Source organism: Trichomycterus rosablanca, chromosome 7 (assembly GCF_030014385.1).
Source record: "Trichomycterus rosablanca isolate fTriRos1 chromosome 7, fTriRos1.hap1, whole genome shotgun sequence".
In the NCBI taxonomy this organism is placed as follows: Eukaryota; Metazoa; Chordata; class Actinopteri; order Siluriformes; family Trichomycteridae; genus Trichomycterus; species Trichomycterus rosablanca.
In genome coordinates this window covers 36727003-36746391 of record NC_085994.1, presented here as the reverse complement: position 1 = coordinate 36746391, position 19389 = coordinate 36727003, and the positions used below count along the sequence as shown (strand labels likewise).

At 37.8% G+C, this 19389-nt stretch overlaps 1 protein-coding gene across 1 annotated transcript in view; it reads right to left on the bottom strand.

Annotated features, from left to right (window-relative positions):
- Nucleotides 1–8603, bottom strand: part of tcf7l1b (transcription factor 7 like 1b) — a 43839-nt gene extending 35236 nt beyond the window's left edge. Inside the window, exons 1-3 of the mRNA XM_062999349.1 lie at nt 7667–8603; nt 5343–5415; nt 5107–5234 (exon numbers count right to left, since the gene is read on the bottom strand). Coding sequence (XP_062855419.1) covers nt 5107–5234; nt 5343–5415; nt 7667–7852 — 387 coding nt within the window. The 5' untranslated portion in view covers nt 7853–8603. The remainder of the gene's footprint in view (nt 1–5106; nt 5235–5342; nt 5416–7666) is intronic.
- Between the last annotated feature and the right edge of the window lie 10786 nt (nt 8604–19389).

Genomic DNA, 19389 nt, shown 5'->3' with positions numbered 1-19389 from the left:
CATTCACTGAGTAAGATTCTTGGTAGTCTGTAAGACGATACAACACCCTAAACAAAATGTTCACATTATAACTCTGCCAAATCAACAACTCTAAAAGAATGCAAACACATCCCAGTGCGGGGTATTGTTATATGAAAAACGCTGGCATTGTTTTAGACCAGCCTGTCTTATTTTTACCATTCATGCTTGTTAGAGTGCGTGAATGCTGTGATTCAGACCCACATTGTGGTGTCTGAATTTTTAAATTACATTCCTACTATAGCAATAGATTGAAACGAATGGATGTATGTGAGCGGTGAAACTGGTCTTTGCCTGTATTGTAGAGCAGCTGTGTTAGAGGATTAATAGGGAATTTGCTCAGAGCGGGGCACAATCAATTTGTACCAACCTTTGTTTTGTATAGCTCCACAAGTACTGCAGAATAGAGCATAAAGACTGCAGCATTAAGAAAGCTAAGCCACAATGAATGAAAGCCTAAAGACAGTAAACAAATGGGTCACTCTGGGCAGGTGCAGGAATGTTATACATTGCTTTCATTTCCACAGCTCGAACATTAAGATCCGATCACTAAAAGCAATTTAACATTATAGCTATTGCCCCGAAAAAGTCAGGCAATATGCAGGTACCATCACCCTACAACTACAACATCGTACTCAGCTTGGTGAACACTACTGATGATAATTGGTTAAGCAGTAAGCTGCCAAGTGACTTACTGAAGTTTGTCCAGTATTAAAGTGATAGCAGCACTTAAACAAGAATGACAAACTCATCCACCAATGGCAGCGGGAGGGAAAACCCCTTGCTCAGTCCTTCAGTTCTCTCACGGAGATCTGAAGCCGACACAAGGTTACAACTCAAAAATCATTTTGCCATACAGGCTATATTTATCTCTAATCTGAGTCAATGAAAAGCCATGAGAAAGTCCTACAACCTTTCAATAGCCGTATTTGCACACCTGCATGCAGGCACAAACATGATTCTTGGCTTTTTAAACCATCCCAAAGAACCCCTATGATTCCAGTGTCAGGTTTACAATACGCTGCTCTGAAGCAACTCGTGAGCTGGCATGACATGAGGCGACAGGGGAATAATGGCCTTTTCTTTAACGCCTTAATATTTACATTCCTGCCCAAGCGCCCACAGGTATTCCAAACTTCGATACACCGCAGCCTTACAGCTTTTATTCTCCTTGTTATTCGACAACAAGAAATATATTTTGGGGCACTGCTGTAATGTTCAGGAACAGAAGCACATTGGGATTTCTCTGAGGAATAGCATTCACTGAAAGATAACAAATCTCAACCAAACGTTCACATTCCAAACAAGTGTGAGTGCATATTTCTGTGTTCTGTAAATCTGTTTTTATCTTAAATCAACAATGCTTCACTGATGCCACAGAATTGTCACTATTAGACAGCGGTATAAGAAGAATTTACATCTCAGGGTGTATGGAATTGCAAAAAAAGGTTTATAATTATAACAACTATTGTCAAGGCTGTAAACACAACAACCTTGTACACAAATATTAATGCTTTTGTACTTCAAGTCAAATGAAAAGTGAAAAATACAGTGTGTAAAATCCGCATTGGACTTTAGTGCCACTGTGTTACATAGATTTCACACATACACATGCGATTCATAAGCAGAATAATTGTTTTAAAATGTCACTTGCATTACACTTGATCCATTACTCAGGTCTCTTTCCTGTATAGCAATGTTTGTATTTTCTAAAAAGAACAAACTGGACAGTAATGTATAATCAGATTATCTAGTATAGATATGTGAGTTTCAGATCTCTGTGCACATTTTTCATTTGCATGATTAATGTGCACTGTAAACGGTAACATAATTTATTATGTATAATTTTTTTACAAATGCTGCCCGCATTCCACATCCCTGCAGCAAACCCAGAGACTCCAGTAAAAATCTGTACCTGTCAACAAATGCCAGACAATCTCACAGAATAAGAACAGCACGAACCCTTAATTGCATTCCAACTGAAAAAAAAAAGCACAGACTAACAGCAAACATGAGTATTTGTTAGTTTGTTTTGAAAGTCAGTGGTTCGCATTCGAGGCGTAAAGGGACAGATAATTGAGATGGGGACGGGCCTCCTCTGGCTTGTTTGGAAAGGTCCTGATGGGATTTTGACAGCTGTGCCTGTGGCAGTCCAAGGGCCAGCTTAAGATAAGTGTGTAAATATGTAAAGAATGCCAGCCACTCAGCGGCTGAGTCACGGCTCAGACGGAAGGTGTTGATTGACAGACTAAGCTCATCTACCTCAGTGACCCCACTGAGAGCCACACAATTCATTGACTTTGCTCAAACTGGGCTGATAAGTTTAGGGGGGAAAAGTCTGTGTACCGTCTCGCTCTGATTATCTAGAAAGCCATCACACAAACTGAATACTAAATGCCAGTACAAATCAACACTGGTAATTTTTGTTAAATTAGAAAAATGTCTTTTGCATATTTACATTACGAAAAAACTACTATCAGTTACTGTAACTTTTAAATCCTGAAAAACAGCACAAGTACACAAAAAACTGGTATAATGTGTATTTAGAAGCAAATCTCATAATCATGAGCAAATTCGATGTCACCAACATGTTAAACAGATATGCAAAACAACACAAGAAACTCCAACACTGTTAGTAAAAGAAAAGATAAACCTCATTTCAAGTACGCGAATGCACACAGTTTTAGCCGTCTATGGAAATTGAGTCAGTTGTTTCAACAGGAGGAGGGAGAAGCAGGCAAACATGCTGATCAAGATTACAAAAAAGCCTTGTATATGCTAAGAAACAATGGAGGATCTCTGCAAAGGTATGCACCTTCAGCGTAAGGAGTGGCCATTAAGCTAATGAGGGCCTATGGAGCAGCGCAATGAAGCCATCAAGCACCCCCTCTGAATAACAATGCAGGCCTAACGCCTCAGTAATTGAATGATGGGGACGGGGAGGGGAAGGGGGCACGTATGGATGAGGGAGGGAACGAGGGGAACTTAGAAAAACAGAAGTTTTGTTGAAGAAAGTGGGGGTTGTGTTGCTTTTCAGGCAAACGCTTGGCTGGTTCTAATCAAAACTGGTTGGGATTCAGGACGAGGGAGACGGATTTGTGGGTTTGGAAAACATACCGGCGTAACCCAGAGGTTTAGAATAAATGGTTTGCAGTTTATGTAGAAATAAGCCTCAGTTTCGCACAGGTCTTACTTTTCCTCATTTAAACAACGCTGAGGCACACCGCCTAGACTGAACATGAATTTAGGGCAGATAGAATGGCTCTCTCATATATACATATATACATGTGTACAGTACAATTAAATGTTTTTTTCCACACATCCCAGTTTAAGTTTAAGGTATCGTATGGAACTTCTGGAGCTGAGAGAGTTAAGGGCCGCTAAGTTTTTTGCAAGACACTGAAAGACCTAAATATATAAAATGAGTGGTTGACTTTCCCAGATCAGGATTCTAACTTTAAACACAAAGCTTTTTTGTACAAACATCTAAAACATGATGCTTTGCCAACAAAAAACAACTCACACCCTGACGACAAGAGCTGTAAATTTCCATCAACCATTACTCCAGTACAAAATGTACTAGCTGTATGTTTTGTGCCTTTTTAAAGCTAGAACCAATAAAACTTGGAGTACTGTTTTCTAAGGAAATGTTACATGCACCACACATTTTAATATATGACTCAAAAGAAACATTGTCTGCATCTATCGGTGCTTGACTAAACAACCATTTAAATAGTGTCATCTACTGAACACTGAAAGCTGTCTTACATTACAAGTTACAAAAAAGTCCATGATACTAGCCAGGTAAACAAAGCTAATGAAAGTAAGCTAGCAGCAATGCAAAGTTCGAATCTCAGCAGGCACAACTGGCCATGTGCCAACGGCATCGGATTCACAATAGAGAACTGAATATGACTAGACTAGGAAATAAAAGGGGGGAAATCCAGGTAAAAAACTACAATCTTCACCTATCAAGTATTTCACCATGCTATTCGCTCAGGCAGACTAGAAGTCAAGCATGTTGGCACGAGTAAATGTTCAATAAAAAGTCCTGATGGTGTAAAGGTATAGTGTAAAAGTACTTGTACACTACATAAAACATTAGTAAAAGCACAGCAAGACGGCATAATTGCAAAAATCAAACTGTATTCAACTTAAAATGCACATCCAGTTGGAACCCCATATTAAAAATAGTTTATAAAGGTGTACTGCTGCAGCACTTCTGTTTACTGATCATACAATACACAACACCATTCTCATAAACACAAGGCTGTTATTTCAAAAGCACTACTTTGACCAGTTCAGAACTAGTTTCTTTGCTCCTGTTGGGCCAGCTTTTGTTTATAAATGTGCAATGGAAAATCACCTTCAGTCTGTCACCCACCCCCCTTGCCAAAAAACTTCTTCCCTTAGACGTCCTAACCTTAATTGACGACAAACATTGGGCAGCCCTGAATCGAATTTGCAGGGTGTTAGCTCCATCCCCCAAGCATTTCACACACAAACGCAAAGATGACAGCCAAGCAAAAGATGCATTTAGACAAAGAATGGCACCACTGGAGCGGACTTTGTCAGCACAATGTCAGTAAATCACTCTTGATATAAAGCATGTAGTCATAACTCAAACACAGACCTACGAACGCCATAAGCTATTATAGGTGGCATGAGTAAATCACACACGCTCACTAACTGTTGCGTCAAGAGTTTTTGTGCTTCTTCTTAAATGGATTTACCATCAACTTAACTCCTGTCATCAGATGAGAACACGCAATAAAATATTTCACAATATACTTCAAAAACACAAACACTACACTGAATCGACAAAACTACACACTGTGCCTGAGAAACGTTTGACACTCCCAGCATACCCTCAGTAGTTAAAACAAAATAAAAGAACAAAACTAAAACTTTCATCACTTCTATCCCAAACAAAGTTCAAACTGTCTTAAAAGGTCTCACTAGACACAAACATGGCAGGTAGAGTAACACAGGCCATTAGAGACTTGTGCTATGGGCTCATTAATAAGGCAATGTTGTGACTGCTTTGACTAAGTTCCTTAAAAAAAGTGTGTATTTAAAGCTACTCACGGTTCTGGCGGTAGGAGACAGAGCTCCACTGGGCAAATAAGGGCTGGCCAAATCGGGAAGCATTAGGAATGGGTAGCCTGGGTAGTGTGGGCTCTTGAACAGGCCTCCTTCATGCTGTCTTCTCAAAGCTTCAGAGAAAAATAGAAAAGACTTAGAGCCGAGTGGCAGCAGGGAAAATAACTGGTATTATAGAATATATGCCATATAAACAAACCACACGCTTAACCGAACGTTACCTTCGTTGAAACACTCTCTGGCTTTTTCGTAACTGTCGATGTCTGGCCGTGGCTGAGGGCGTCTCTCTGTAGGCTAGTGGATAAACAAAGATTTGATAAGAAAGTAAAATAAAAGTGCTGTCTGTGGGAGAACAATTTTAAACATCACAAACCACACACTACCTGTTATTCTTGTCTGTATAATCAATAATAGGTTTAAAATGTAAATGTTTTAGGTTACCATGTCCTTTTCTGCATTCTTAATTAAAGATTAATATGAGTACTACGTGCATTTCTTTTTTCTTCGACAGCTTCTGTATTTAGAAGTCGCCACAGCAAACCATTTTGGCTCACATACCCAAATTAGAACAGTTTTTACACTGGATGTGTGTCCTGACACAACCCTCATTATTTTGTCCAGACATGGGACTGGCACTGAGAGCGCCCGGACAAGCGCACTTCCCAATGGCTAGGGTGTTCGGCCATCACACCCTCAGACATAGCAAATCATGTCTGTGTAGACGCCACACCGGCCAACAGCACAGATGAGATTTGAACCCTAGATCTCAGCAGTTGTGGGCTACCATGATTAATGTGTGTACATGCCTATTTTGTCCATCACGTGTACATGCACCAAAACAAATACTGATGTTGAATATTTCATGCAAGTTTTTTGTTTATGTTTGCACACACATTTCAGTTTCTTACTACCATTTTTTTTGTCTTCTTTTGGCAACTCAAACCCTTCCACTTAAAAACTGTGCTAAGTATTTACCCATGTAAAACTTCAGTTTAGTCAATGGTATCACTACTAATTTTGGAACAACAGCACACACGGCAACAAAATGCAGCCCCAAGTTTCTAAACTATTGAACATGTAAACTAAATGAGATATTGACATTCATACAGTGCACCAAAAGCAGGTTTGATATGAATCAGTTTCTTTCTAAATAAATGAACACAGTATATTTCTGCCCTTATTGTTAGTACTGTTGTATCTGGTTTGGGTGCAGCCAAAGGTTTCTGAGGGTTTAAAACCCCATGAATAACCGGATTTCATACACTGACATATTTATTAAGTACAATATGTGATTTAAGACACAGACATGGGTTGATAAAGACATAAAGCCACAAGTCACACAATCAGAAATGCTTAATGTTAAGCATACCACTTTTAAACCGTGTCTGCATTTAGCATGTGTTTTGAAACTTAGGCATTAGTTCTGTGGAGTTTTGAGGCGTCCATTCAAATAAAGATCATAAGTCAATCTATCTTTAGTGTCTGAAATGACAATTTCTAAATTAGCACTCAATATCCATAAGGCTGATACTATTTTAGCATTCTATTTGGTACACTTTGACTTTTTAATGTTAAAATTGCAGTTTTACCCGAAACTGCATAATAAACTGGTACCAAGGGTAGTTATTATTTAACATTAAGTAAAATGCACATACCTTTTTTACAATAAGTATAAGAAATTAGTAACAAATGTGTTTTTTAATGCTGGAATGCAGTTAGAAGTTTTGAAACTGTTTAAACTTTTAAAACCCTGCCTATTGTTTCTTTACTAGGTACACTAGTCTCTTGTTTAGGCCACAACCTTAAGTTTTTTGCTTTGTTAACGTTCACCTAAATAGTGTGTCAAAGTAGAACCATTACTAATAATCACTATTATTATTGCTTACTCTTTAGGACACTCTTTGGGAGGCAGCCGTGTGTTCCTCAGTGGTTAAAACTACTCAGCACAGACCTTTGTGTATCCTTTAGTGCTATGGAATCGGATTTGGGATGCACTTTTGGCCTTTTTGCAGGATTAAATGCTCACAAGTCGTACAACTTGCCCAGGACAGTACATAGCACAGTACTTAACCTACTGCGTTCTTACTACTTTTCACTCAAAAGCACAGAACTGTTTAAACTTTAAAAGTGCACAGTTAGTTATACATGCTGGTATTATTTAGTGCTGTGGTAAGTGGTTTGGAACGGTTGAACTAAAAATGCACAATTTGAATAGTTGAATGGTGACATGCAAACTGTGTAGTTAGTTCTATTTTTGCATATTTTAGTAACTCGGTGTGTATTTGCAGGTCAGCCGAGTTAACACTTCAGTATTACATTAAAGTGCGCTGGAATGTAGTATTGATTCAGGGTTAAACTTGCAAAAAGTGGCCAATTTGACAGTTTGCTTGAGCCACATACTACCGTACTAGACAGCGTGTCAAATGTGTAATCAACCAACTGTGTCGTTAGTTTTCGGAGTACTGGTTAGTAGACTAGTGCACTTTTACATGTCGAAATTTTGATTTGCATTAGGTCGGTTGAATTGGATTGGGGTTAAATTTACCTCAGAATCGGACGAGCTGCTGTTGTTTTCGGACTCGTTCACTAAGGAGGATTTCACATCGTCCAAGTCTCTGTCTGCAGAAACACTCTCGGCTGTTTTATCCTCCTGTTCGCCTTCATCTTTGAACGAAATCATTTCATCGTTGGCTCCGAGCTCGTCTCCTCCGCCTCCGTTCAGCTGCGGCATGTTGATGTTGTTCTTGTACTCCCCAAATAATAATAATAACAATAATAATAAAAACTCGGTTCTGAACCGAGGTGTTTACACACACACACACAGCGCGGTCTGCTATAGGGAAACGACTGTAGCCTTCAGTAACCGCGGATTATACACACGCACACACACCGAGTTCAGTTCTCACACTGCATTCAAAACACGTCGAGGGAAATCAAAATTCAGTAGGAATAATCCTCAGAAGCGAAATCCAACTTGTCCATGACTGTGACCCACTTTAAATGGATCCTGGTGAAAAAATTCCAGCTCTTTGGATACAAGAAGCACCGAGTAGCGTAGCGAGAGTTGAGTAAACTTCTTCGCCGAGATGGATGACTGGAGCCTCGTTGTTCAAACTGAGGAGAACAAAAGCACCTCAAAAACAACTCGAAAAGACTTAAAACGCTTAGTAAATTCACTCCCGACCATCCAAACTGGAGTTTTCAGCCAGTATGTCTGAAAAAAATCGACGTTTGCGACTTTTTATCCAACAATGTAGCCGCTCGACCACAACTCAACAGTTAACTGCACGAAAGTTTCAACGGTCGTTTCTCCTCACCGCTCTTTCTCACTTTCTCTCTCTCTGTGTCAGGAAAGAAATCACCCAAATAAAAATATCACAGAAACCGTATTCTCGTTCCTCCTGTCCGCAGGAACAACATGGTGTTCGTAGTGTAAAGTATAAGAGCAAAATGAAGAGAAAATAGACCCGGCGCTGAGCAGGAGCGGAGTGAGTGCGAGTGACTGAGTGTGTGCTCTGGCTGCAGTTCGGGTCAGTGCGCGCGGAGCTCAGCGCGTTTAGAACTGAACAGAGGAGGAGTCGGCGCGCTGAAAGACGATACGAGTCAAAACGACACAACTCGCCTCATTTAAAAGAGTCAAATGAGTTGATTCACAATCCAAACGACTCTTTTCTTTTCCTACAGTTATACTGTGTACACTCTGTATACTTAATCACCTACTCAAACTCATTCAGTCTCAACTTTTTGCCATCAAATTGCATAAGCAAATGTTATTATTATATAACAATTATTTTTTTTAAATGATAAATACAAAAAGCACAATGCATAACATCACACAAATTGAGCCACTTAAACTCTTTATACGATTTGACCTTTTTGGTCCTGAAATTGCATAAATCTTAATGCTTTCAAATAAGCCTTTAATAAAGAAAAACGATTTTATTATAAAATGTTATTGCACCTTAAAGAATCAATGTATAAACACATTTCAACTAGCTGAATCAGCCTGCTTGTTTAAAACGTTGTTACTTGCATCTAATTGGTATAAATATCTGATTGACACACAGTTAAAAAGCTTAATATTTTGTTTGTTTTGTTTTTATGAGAAATTAATTCAGCCCTTTCATTTTGAACTTAAAATGTCCATCAAAATCTCTCTCTCTCTCTCTCTCTCTCTCTCTCTCTCTCTCTCTCTCTCTCTCTCTCTATATATATATATATATATATATATATATATATATATATATATATATATATTCAGAAAGCCCCCTGGTTGTCTAGCTGGAATTGAACCCAGGCCCTTCTTGCTGTGAGGCGACAGCGCTACTCACTGCACCTCCGTGCCACCTGAATTTTATTTTGTGCTATTTAATTGCTAAATGATTCATTCTGGTGATAAAATAAAAGGTAAAGTGGTTATTATGGTTAAATCTAAAATTTTATCTGAACTAAAATTGTTTTAAGCCTTTAGTTCTTAAAAAGAACAATAATATATATAACACGAGTACTCTGACACAGATGACTGGCATGTCGAGTTTTAGAGATTGGTTTGAAGATTTTTTTAAGGAACTAAAGTTCTCTTTCTCACTATACTACAATTTACTATTGGATTGTATTAAAAAACTTAACGTGTTCAGGGTTTAAATGCAAAAATCTTAAAATACTAAACAGACCTTTTACTAAATTCAATTTAAATGAAACCATTCAATTTCTTTAAGATTGTACAATAATGAAATTACGTTTAAAATGTGTTTTTGTTTTTGTGTTTTGTATATATTTATTTAGATTTATAATTATGTATATTGTTTTGTTTAAACCCATATTAAAACCTCTCATATTCATTTGAGAGGTTTTTAATAACATGAGCTGTAATGAAGCTGTAATATGACACATGTCGTAAACATAGTTAAAGAAGCAAAAAATCCTTTCAGAGTTGGATATTTACAAAATATGTAGTATTTAAGGATCAGCAATTCTCTAAATCAACAATGACATTTTGAAAGCATTCCTAAAGATTTCCTTTATTTAACAACAAGTGTAAGCAGAGTGAAGTGGAATTTGCTAAATGCTACTGAAATGTTGACTGTGGAACTGGGTTTTTGGTAAATGAAACATAAATAAATCTTTTTGTCAAAAAAAAAACCACTTAACATGCATGTGTTATTGAAAATGAGATGATTACACAGAAAAGAGCCTAATCCCCACTTAGCAAGACTACCTATTATCACACAAATGTAGGTTCCTTAAGACAATGTGAGAGAGTACTGAATCTTAATCGCTGGTTACTGTGAAGACCAAAACTCTCAGTGGGTCGATTACAGATAAAGTAGTTAAGGTCAAAGGTTTGGGCTATTAATTTCCAGTGTACATATATAATATTCTTATTTAATAGGCTATTTTGAAGCTCATGGTTATGCAATGCCTCACTGAACTGTGGATAGTTTCATATATGTTTTAGCAGCTTAACAGGCAACATGTTTCAGTGGATGTTTTTTCTCCCTGACCTTGCCAAATTGACCGCAGATTCATTTATTTATATTTTTTTAAACTTAGGCCTACAGACAACTGTTCCTGGGACCTGAAGTTGCTTGTAAATGGTTTTAGTGGCTTGTAAAACATATTATCTGCTTTCTGAGATCTGTCCAGAGCTTCCTACACTTTTCTATTGTAAGGGTCGTGACTCTGTCTAATGGAATCAGAGGGACCCTGACCAAAATAAAACACTTACTAATGTTAAATGATTTATTGGTGTTTGTTTTATAGTTTCAATCACATATTAAAATATTGTAAAATTATTTCAAACTTAATTTTGTTTACAGTAGAAATCAAACATACGCTTATGAGTCGAGGAATCGATTCGGAACCACGAGTGAATCCTAAGTGTTTTAAACAAATGAACCCTGACAAATTAACCACGTCTTTTTTGCCACCAACATAATAAACAATAAACAATAAAATAACTAAGTATAATTGACTACAGATGCTGTTGAATTATGGAGGAAAAAAGGCTCAAAAAGGGGGAAATTCACTGAAATAATCTTCTTGTGCACAAAGACACATTTATCAAAAGTTTTAAATGTTTGATATGAATCTGACACTAAACTGTGTTTGGGTGATTAAAATTTTCCAAAATGATTCTGGTTTGTTTTTGTGGCTACAGATGCTGGAATGCTGAAAATCTAGAGACCATGAAATGAATGAAACAATTATTAAACGCTTCGTGTAAAAGAATCGATTCAGGGTATCGACTCATGAAATGAGGAAAGCTTAAGAGAACAGTTTGTTCTAGGAGTTAAGTCTTTAAATAGTTTCTTTGGCATTGAACTACATCAGTGTTTTTCCCACTATAAACACATTTTTTCCTGCTCTAACACATATTTTAAACATAATTTAAAATTTGGTTTGGTAATTAACTGCTGCCATGCTTTCAATTAGATGTATTAAGACAGAAAAACAAAAATGTGTCCAGCAGTGCCAGAAGCAAGAGAGGATGAAGCAGGGTTGTGAAACCCTGTAACTTATATTGTAAGTATTTATAAATAATAAAAAATTGGGAGTTATGGTGACCCACTGCTTTTCCCTGATCTTGTACTGCAGATTATAAAACATTGATCCTTATTCATTGGATTATGTTCACTCAGCACTTGATTCTTGCCAGGATCACAGTGGGTTTGGCACCATTAAGAAACAGTGGGTGCAACTATGGGAGCAAGAATTCACCCTGGACATGGTACTAAGCCATCACAGGACAACAGTCTTGCCCACTCATTTTCTCATTACTTACTAATTTACATTTGCTGGCAAATCAGAGTAGCCAATCCCCCTACTGCATATAGTTGAGGGTGGAAAATTTCAAAAACCCATTTCAAAACCCATTATAAGATGTGACATTTATGCACATTTTCTGTAAGAGCAGATCTTTAGATCGTATGTCTATACATTCCATAAAATCTGGAAGGTTTTACAATTGTTGTGCATTTAACACTTAAATAGACAATTTGCAATATGCCATTCGTTCTACAGACAGTTGCTCTTATACCAACCCATGGATTAGTTAGGTTAAACATCACAAAAGTGTTTTCATGGACACTCTGCCCTCTTTTTGGGGGACAACAATGGGGAAAGTTCAGCGATCTTAAAAGAGGTTGATGGCAGGGGTCATCCATCCATTAGAGTTGACCTAAGAGTATAACTTTTCATTCTTACCACTTTGTTTTTAAAATATATAAATTATTTTAAAAAGTTTATATTATGGTCCAGAGTGGAAACATGTACAGGGTTTCAGTCCTGCTGTGCTGCCTAATGCTGTCATACAAAACGCATTTGTAAAAGAATATTTTATTACCTCTAACTGTGCAATTGTGAAGACTTATGAACTAAATGTTGAAGTTTAAGCACTGGTAAATTTGCCCTATTTTGGAACGTGACCCACTAATATGTTTTAAATAACTTTAGCCACTTCTAACATCGCAAACTAAGTGTAAGAAATTGTTCCTCTTTCCAAACTTTTCCCCCCTTCATGTTCCACTGGCTTGGCGGAGATTGATGATGTCATCTCTTTCCCAGACGGTTTGCTTCACGTGTCGTGTAGGCCCCCCTCAGTCTCCGCCGAGATCACAAAAGAACAACTAGGGCATGACCATCAATGGAGATGCACTGCTCCCCCACCTCTTTTCTTTTACGACTTTGACTAATTGAATAGGAGTAGGGGCCCATTTCATGGTGATCGTTTTTATCAGACAGATTATGTCCCCTTCTAATAAAATGCTGCTCAGAATGCCTGTTGCCCCACTTTATGGGACGAACGTGATCATTTATGGCGGCGGCTTCTGGCCCGATGCGTTTCTACCCCCATCTACAAGGATGTGATAATAGCATGCTGTATAAGCCCATAATGACATGGTGCTGCTGTAATTGCAGGTCCCTGCTGTGTGTTTGAGTGTGTGTGTGTCTGTATGTGTGTGTTGTCCAGTAGTAAGGTGGTGCTATGGTGAAGATAAGGCAGGTCTGTTAGTAAGGCTTTACTCATACCAGAGTGACGGAATCCTCTAAGATCCTTAAACCTCCCATCAAGAGGCATCCAGGGGCCACACACACTTGCACACATTCTTGCTCACTCTTACACATACTTACACACACATTTATACCAGTCATATGCTCACTGATACACCGATACACAAATACATCTAAAATGAAAAGCTTGCATAAAATTATAAATTACATTTTTGTCATGAGTTTGTCATTTTAGCTATTTTTGTGACTAAATGATTGGAACACACTGTTTTTGTCCAAAAACAAGGTTAATGTGGCCATAAAAACAGGGACAGTACGACTGCACCATAAAAAAATAAATGAAATGATGGTATTTTTGCCAAACTGTCTCTTTATAGTAAGAGGATGGTTGTTAATTCAGGAACCACCAAATATCACATCAAATCCAGCTGTTATAAAATATTGTTTAATGGCTGCAGTCAAAGTAGCCTTATTTATAGAGGCACATGGAAGTCATTGGGTACAGTCCTAATAACAAAATATACATAATAAATACATGTGATTACTATTTGGACTTTCATACCCAGGGTCACATGTTATAAAAAGAGCTCGATCTGATCTGAGTGCTAATCTTGTCGGCATTGTTCTGACTCTTACGAGCTAAAGTGGTGGATCTGTAAGAGACCGTACCCGCCCTAAAAAGCATGCAACAGCACGGCTCAAGTTTAGAGTTACGGCTAAACAAATTAGTGTGTGTCTGTGTGTGTGTATGCTGTCTACATTCACTCAGGCCCTGCTCTCCCACAAGTCAGTGCTGCCCGGTGAACATGTCTGAGCACCTCTGATGAAGTGTTTGTTTGAGGTGATTACTCTGTATGGGTCATTAGCTTCTCGAGGAGCTCACCGCTCTCAGCTCAGATCCGGGGGATTCAGAGTATCTACGCCTCGTTATGAGCACATTGAACTGAGCCCGAGCTCGGAGAGCCAGGTTTGTGTGTCAAAGGTAGACGTCCCGTTTCCTAAACGCAGGGTGTAGCTTTATGTCTAATGCCTTTTGCTCTACATTTTTTTCTTTCATTTTTGCTTCCCATCATTTCCTTAATTCCTTTACTCTCTCAGTCTCAGCGTTTTACTGTATGGGTCATTATCGAAACAGGGTGGGAATTTAGAATGAAATAAGGTGCGGAGGAAAGTTTTTTTTTGAAACAGCATATCCATAGAACGGTCAGGAAAGCGGAGGTATCAGATTTAAAAGTTCTGATGTCTAATTATTTATTCTGTCAAGCAAACTATGCTGTTTTCCTTGGTGGGGTTAATATTTCCTATAATGTAAACCTTTCCGGCTACTTTGGTTTCCTCCCTCTGAAAACTGTGTGAGTGGTTGATTTTGTAATCAATTGTGATGTACTGGTGACCTAACAACGGTGATTTCCAGCCTGGTAGCCATTGTTTTCGGGTGCTGCAGGACCTACAGGATGAAGCTTTTGGTAAAAAATTTTATGAATTAAATGAATACATAAAATAAATATAAAATGCATATTTTATCCAAATTATAAATGTATTTTTAAATAAATAATATATGTTTATTTTCATCTCACTGCTGATAAATGAGGCGTCATAGCAGCTAGTGGTATATTTTCAGAACACATCCTCCTCCCTGACATTGTGTGCATAAATGGTGTGTGTGTGTGTGTGTGTGTGTGTGTGTGTGTGTGTGTGTGTGTGTATATGTGCAGTAAATAGCTCATTGCTGTTGTCAGGTACATGTCAGCATGGTTTGCTGTATGACTGACAGGCCAGAACGATCTCTCAGGGCCTCATTAGGGCGCCACATTATTGCATATGTTTGTGTGTGTGTGTGTGTGTGTGTGTGTGTGTGTGTGATGGAGAGACTGTGTACATGCATTCCAGCAGGTGTGTGTACGTGCAATCCCTCTAGACTTGTGTATTTTGCTTTCACAGACAATAGCAGCGCAGCGAGGTGGTGCAACAGTGTTGTGAATAGGATGAAGTGGTTAGTGAAGATGAATGAATGAATAAATGGATGGTAAGTAATAGAAGTGTATTGTGTGAGGGTGAATGATAATCTGTAAAAAAAACTATTCCTTTGTTTGACAGTGTATACCTCAGGTAATAAAACACTTCTGGTGATATTACTGTCAAACAAATCAAATCCAGGTATAACTGCATTTATTGATGGGAATAATACTGGATACGAACAGACAGAAAAAGCCAGAATGATGTGTGCTGGTGTCTGTTCTGTAATAGTAAAACATTATAAAATTAACTATTAAAATATCCTTATAATAAAACTACAATATATAATTAACATTTTATAATTTACTTAATAATATGTTATACATAATAACAAAATAATAATAAATATAATATGTCTAACAGTAGCAACAATATCCTGGGGAGAAGAGAGAAACAACAGGACAGTGGTAGCCTAGTGGGTAGTGAGTTTTGGGCTATCAGTCGAATGGTTGAGAGTTTAAATCCTGGCTCTGCCATGCTGCCACTGTTGGACCCTTGAGCAAGGCCCTTAACCCTGTCTGCTTCAGGGGTGTTGTACAATGGCTGACCCTGCGTTCTGACCCCAGCTTCCAATAAGCTGTGATATGCAAAAATGTTGTTGTACTGTACACCTATAAATAAATAAATATATATATATATGACAAATAAAGTTGACACATTGTGGATATAAAATTAAGAATCACCAGTAAGTCTTCTGAAATATCAAAGAGCAACATTTGAGCAAGTCATACTTTCTGTAGGTGGGTAAGCATTTTACTCACACCTACAACTGAGGTGTTTGCAGTATCCTAAAGGGTGTGGGTTCAAATTGTCTTTACACTTACAGGTAACAAAAGAAACGAAGAAAGATAAACAAGAGAGAGAGAGAGAGAGAGAGAGATCAGAAGTATTAGACAATAGAAGATAAGAAAGATAAAGATCTGTACTAGAGTCTCGGAAAGTTGAAATCTAAAAGCTAAAAAAGTGAGACCTTAAGTGTGACTTTTATTATTAATTATTATTAATTAATTAATTAACTGAAAGAAAGAATCATAGACAAAAAAAGTGGTAATCGAACAAGTATACAAAAAGAAACAAACATTCAGTTTAAAGAACGCCCTTATTTGTTACACATACATATTTACATATACAGACAATAAAGGCCTTGCTCATAGACACAGTAGTGGCTGCTCTACCCACTAGGCTACCACTGTCCATACTTCTGCTACTGCGTTTTTCCTTATTGTAAAATCTATTAATATATATCTCGATTCAGCTTAATGCATAAGTTGTTTGGCTGGAAAATATTTTCCAAATTAATTAACTGAAAGAAAAAATCATTGGCAAAAAAGTGGTAAAGGAACAAATATATAAAATGCATGACAAGTATAAAAAAATAAACCAAAAATTCAGTTTAAAGAACATCCTCATTTGTCACACATACATATACACATTTACAGTACAATAAAGGCCTTGCTCGAGGGTGCAGTAGTGGCTGCATGGCAGAGTCGGGACTCAAACCTCCAACCTTCCGTTTTAAAGTATAAAGCGCTACCCACTAGGCTACCACTGTTCATACTTTTGCTACTGCGTTTTTCCTAATTGTAAAACCTATTGATATATAAATCGATTCAGCTGAATGCATAAGTTCTTTGGCTGGAAAATATTTTCCAAATTAAGTAACTGAAAGAAGAATTACTGGCAAAAAAGTGGTAATAGAACAAATATATAAAATGCATGACAAATATACAAAAATAAACCAAAAATTCAGTTTAAAGAACGTCCTTATTTGTCACACATACATATACAGTGCAGTAAAGGCCTTGCTTAAAGGCGCAGTAGTGGCTGCATGGCAGAGCCGGGACTCAAACCTCCAACCTTCTGTGTAAAAGTGTAAAGCTCTACCCACTAGGCTACCACTGTTCATACTTCTGCTACTGCGTTTTTTCTCATTGTAAAATTTATTGATATATAAATCGATTCAGCTTAATGCATAAGTTGTTTGGCAGGAAAATATTTTCCAAATGTATTAACTGAAAGAAAGAATCACTGGCAACAAGTAGTAATAGTACAATTCTTTGACAGCTATACAATAATAAAGCAAAAATTCAGTTTAAAGAAGTAAGTAGTTGTGAAGACGTATTAGCTGCATCAACCGTGTAGCTTCAGTACAGAATTATGAAGACAGATTTCAGACACCTGTTGCTGACTGGCTCTATCTGGCCTATGGGGAAATTGTGTGTGTTTCCTTGTAGGATTATAAATCTTTTTTTTTTAAACAGACAATGCTGTGCTCATGAGTCATGCTATACAGATGTTAGGTGGAGTTACATTCTTGGAATGAAATTTTATTTACAATATACTATAAAAAATAGTTTCAACAATAAGAGAAATGTACTGTACGTTTACAGTGCAACATAAAACAGGATCCTATTTGTACATTCACGTTTTCAAATACACCAGGAATTAGAAGGCCATCATAGAACAAGAATATCATCAAAGTTTCTACACCTGCAAAATAAACAAACATTTTGTATAATTACATCAAACACATTTTTTAATTTACTAAAAAGAACAGCAGCAATAAATGTGTGAAAGTTAAAAACTTGTTCTGATTATCTGATTATTCACAGAAAGCAAGTACTTGAGCCATGCTATGGATTGCTGCCCTGTCCTGGGGGTGTTTATGCCTTGCGCTCAATGACTCCAGGTAGAAAGGACCCACTCCGACTCCGAGGAAAAAGTAGCTTAAGACTGAGGGTCCTATATGTAGCCATGTGTGTATGTTGATATATGTGTGTTCACATGCTTGTGTGTGTATGTATATGCATATCTATCTATCTATCTATCTATCTATCTATCTATCTATCTATCTATCTATCTATCTATCTATCTATCTATCTATCTATCTATCTATCTATCTATCTATCTATCTATCTATCTATCTATCTATCTATCTATCTATCAGGTTCATGAAAATTATATTAAATCATTAAGGTCCTGAGTCTGTATGACACACATGGATAAAGGATTAAAGTGTATGTAAACGTTTGACCTAAGCTCTATATGTCCACCTTCAGCTTTTTGGTAAAAACAAATACTGACCTGCATGGTTCGAACACCGGACTGCTGTTTAAATAACACACACATACACACACACACACACACACACACATGCATTATTTGCATGTTTAATATTAGATCCCTGCTGGTAGCATTACCTGCATCCCCCCCCACACACACACAAAATAAAACATGGCTCCAGCAGTGTGTACTGGCTTGCGTCATTGCCAGACACATGCAGGTGGAAGTTAAATATTGGGCTCATGTGAAATAACACCCTGGTGCTACAGTTCATGCTGGAACCTCGTCTCTGCTCTACAAATGTCAGGAGGTCACCCGGGGCAGGACACATTCTGGTCTGGCACCAGGTCAGCAGGTTTCAGACAGTATCAGCATTTTTAAATAGCACATCCAGAATTTGATCAGTGTTTTATATTATTTATTCATTCATTGTCTGTTTTACCACCTCTTTATCCTGGTGAGGGTCACAGCCTGCCAGTTTTACCGGGAAATACTGGACATACAGAGTGCCAGTCTATCACAGAGTTTTGTGTGTCCCTCCTTCTCAGATGTAGCCAATCATGTCTGTGTAGACTACTGGCCAGCGGATAGCACTGGTGAGGTTTAAACCCAGAACTCAGTGGTGTTTGGCTATTGTAAAAGATTGTTGCACCATTGTAGAGCCCAAACTCTAAACTCTGTTACATGTCCCCCCTTTTTGGACAAGTAGTGAGTCATTCAGTCACTTAAAAAAAAGCTGCTCATTCACTAATCATTGAAATCCAAAGCTCCTAAAATGTCTATGAAACCTTAAAAATTATGTTTAATTCTACTAACGGTGTATGTAAACATTTGAATTGAACTTTTTTGTATGGCATCTTTACTTATGGCATTTGGGATTTAAACCTGCAACATTCAGGTGACCGGTACAGATCCTCATCATCTTATCATTCCTCTCATCTTTCTTCTCAGGTGACACCTCTGTCTGTTTTGTTATGGAGGAGCGTGAGGGTCAGTGGATGGTAAATGCATTCAGCAGGGCAGGTTCCTGCATCTGTCCTGCTTTGAAGTCTCTTATACACCTCAGCGTTTGTCAAGACTCTGAAGTGTGTGTGTGTGTGTGTGTGTGAGCATCACACCGTGTGGATCTCTATGGAGCTCTGCTTTGGAAATCCAAGGTCGTTCTTTCAAGCGCTG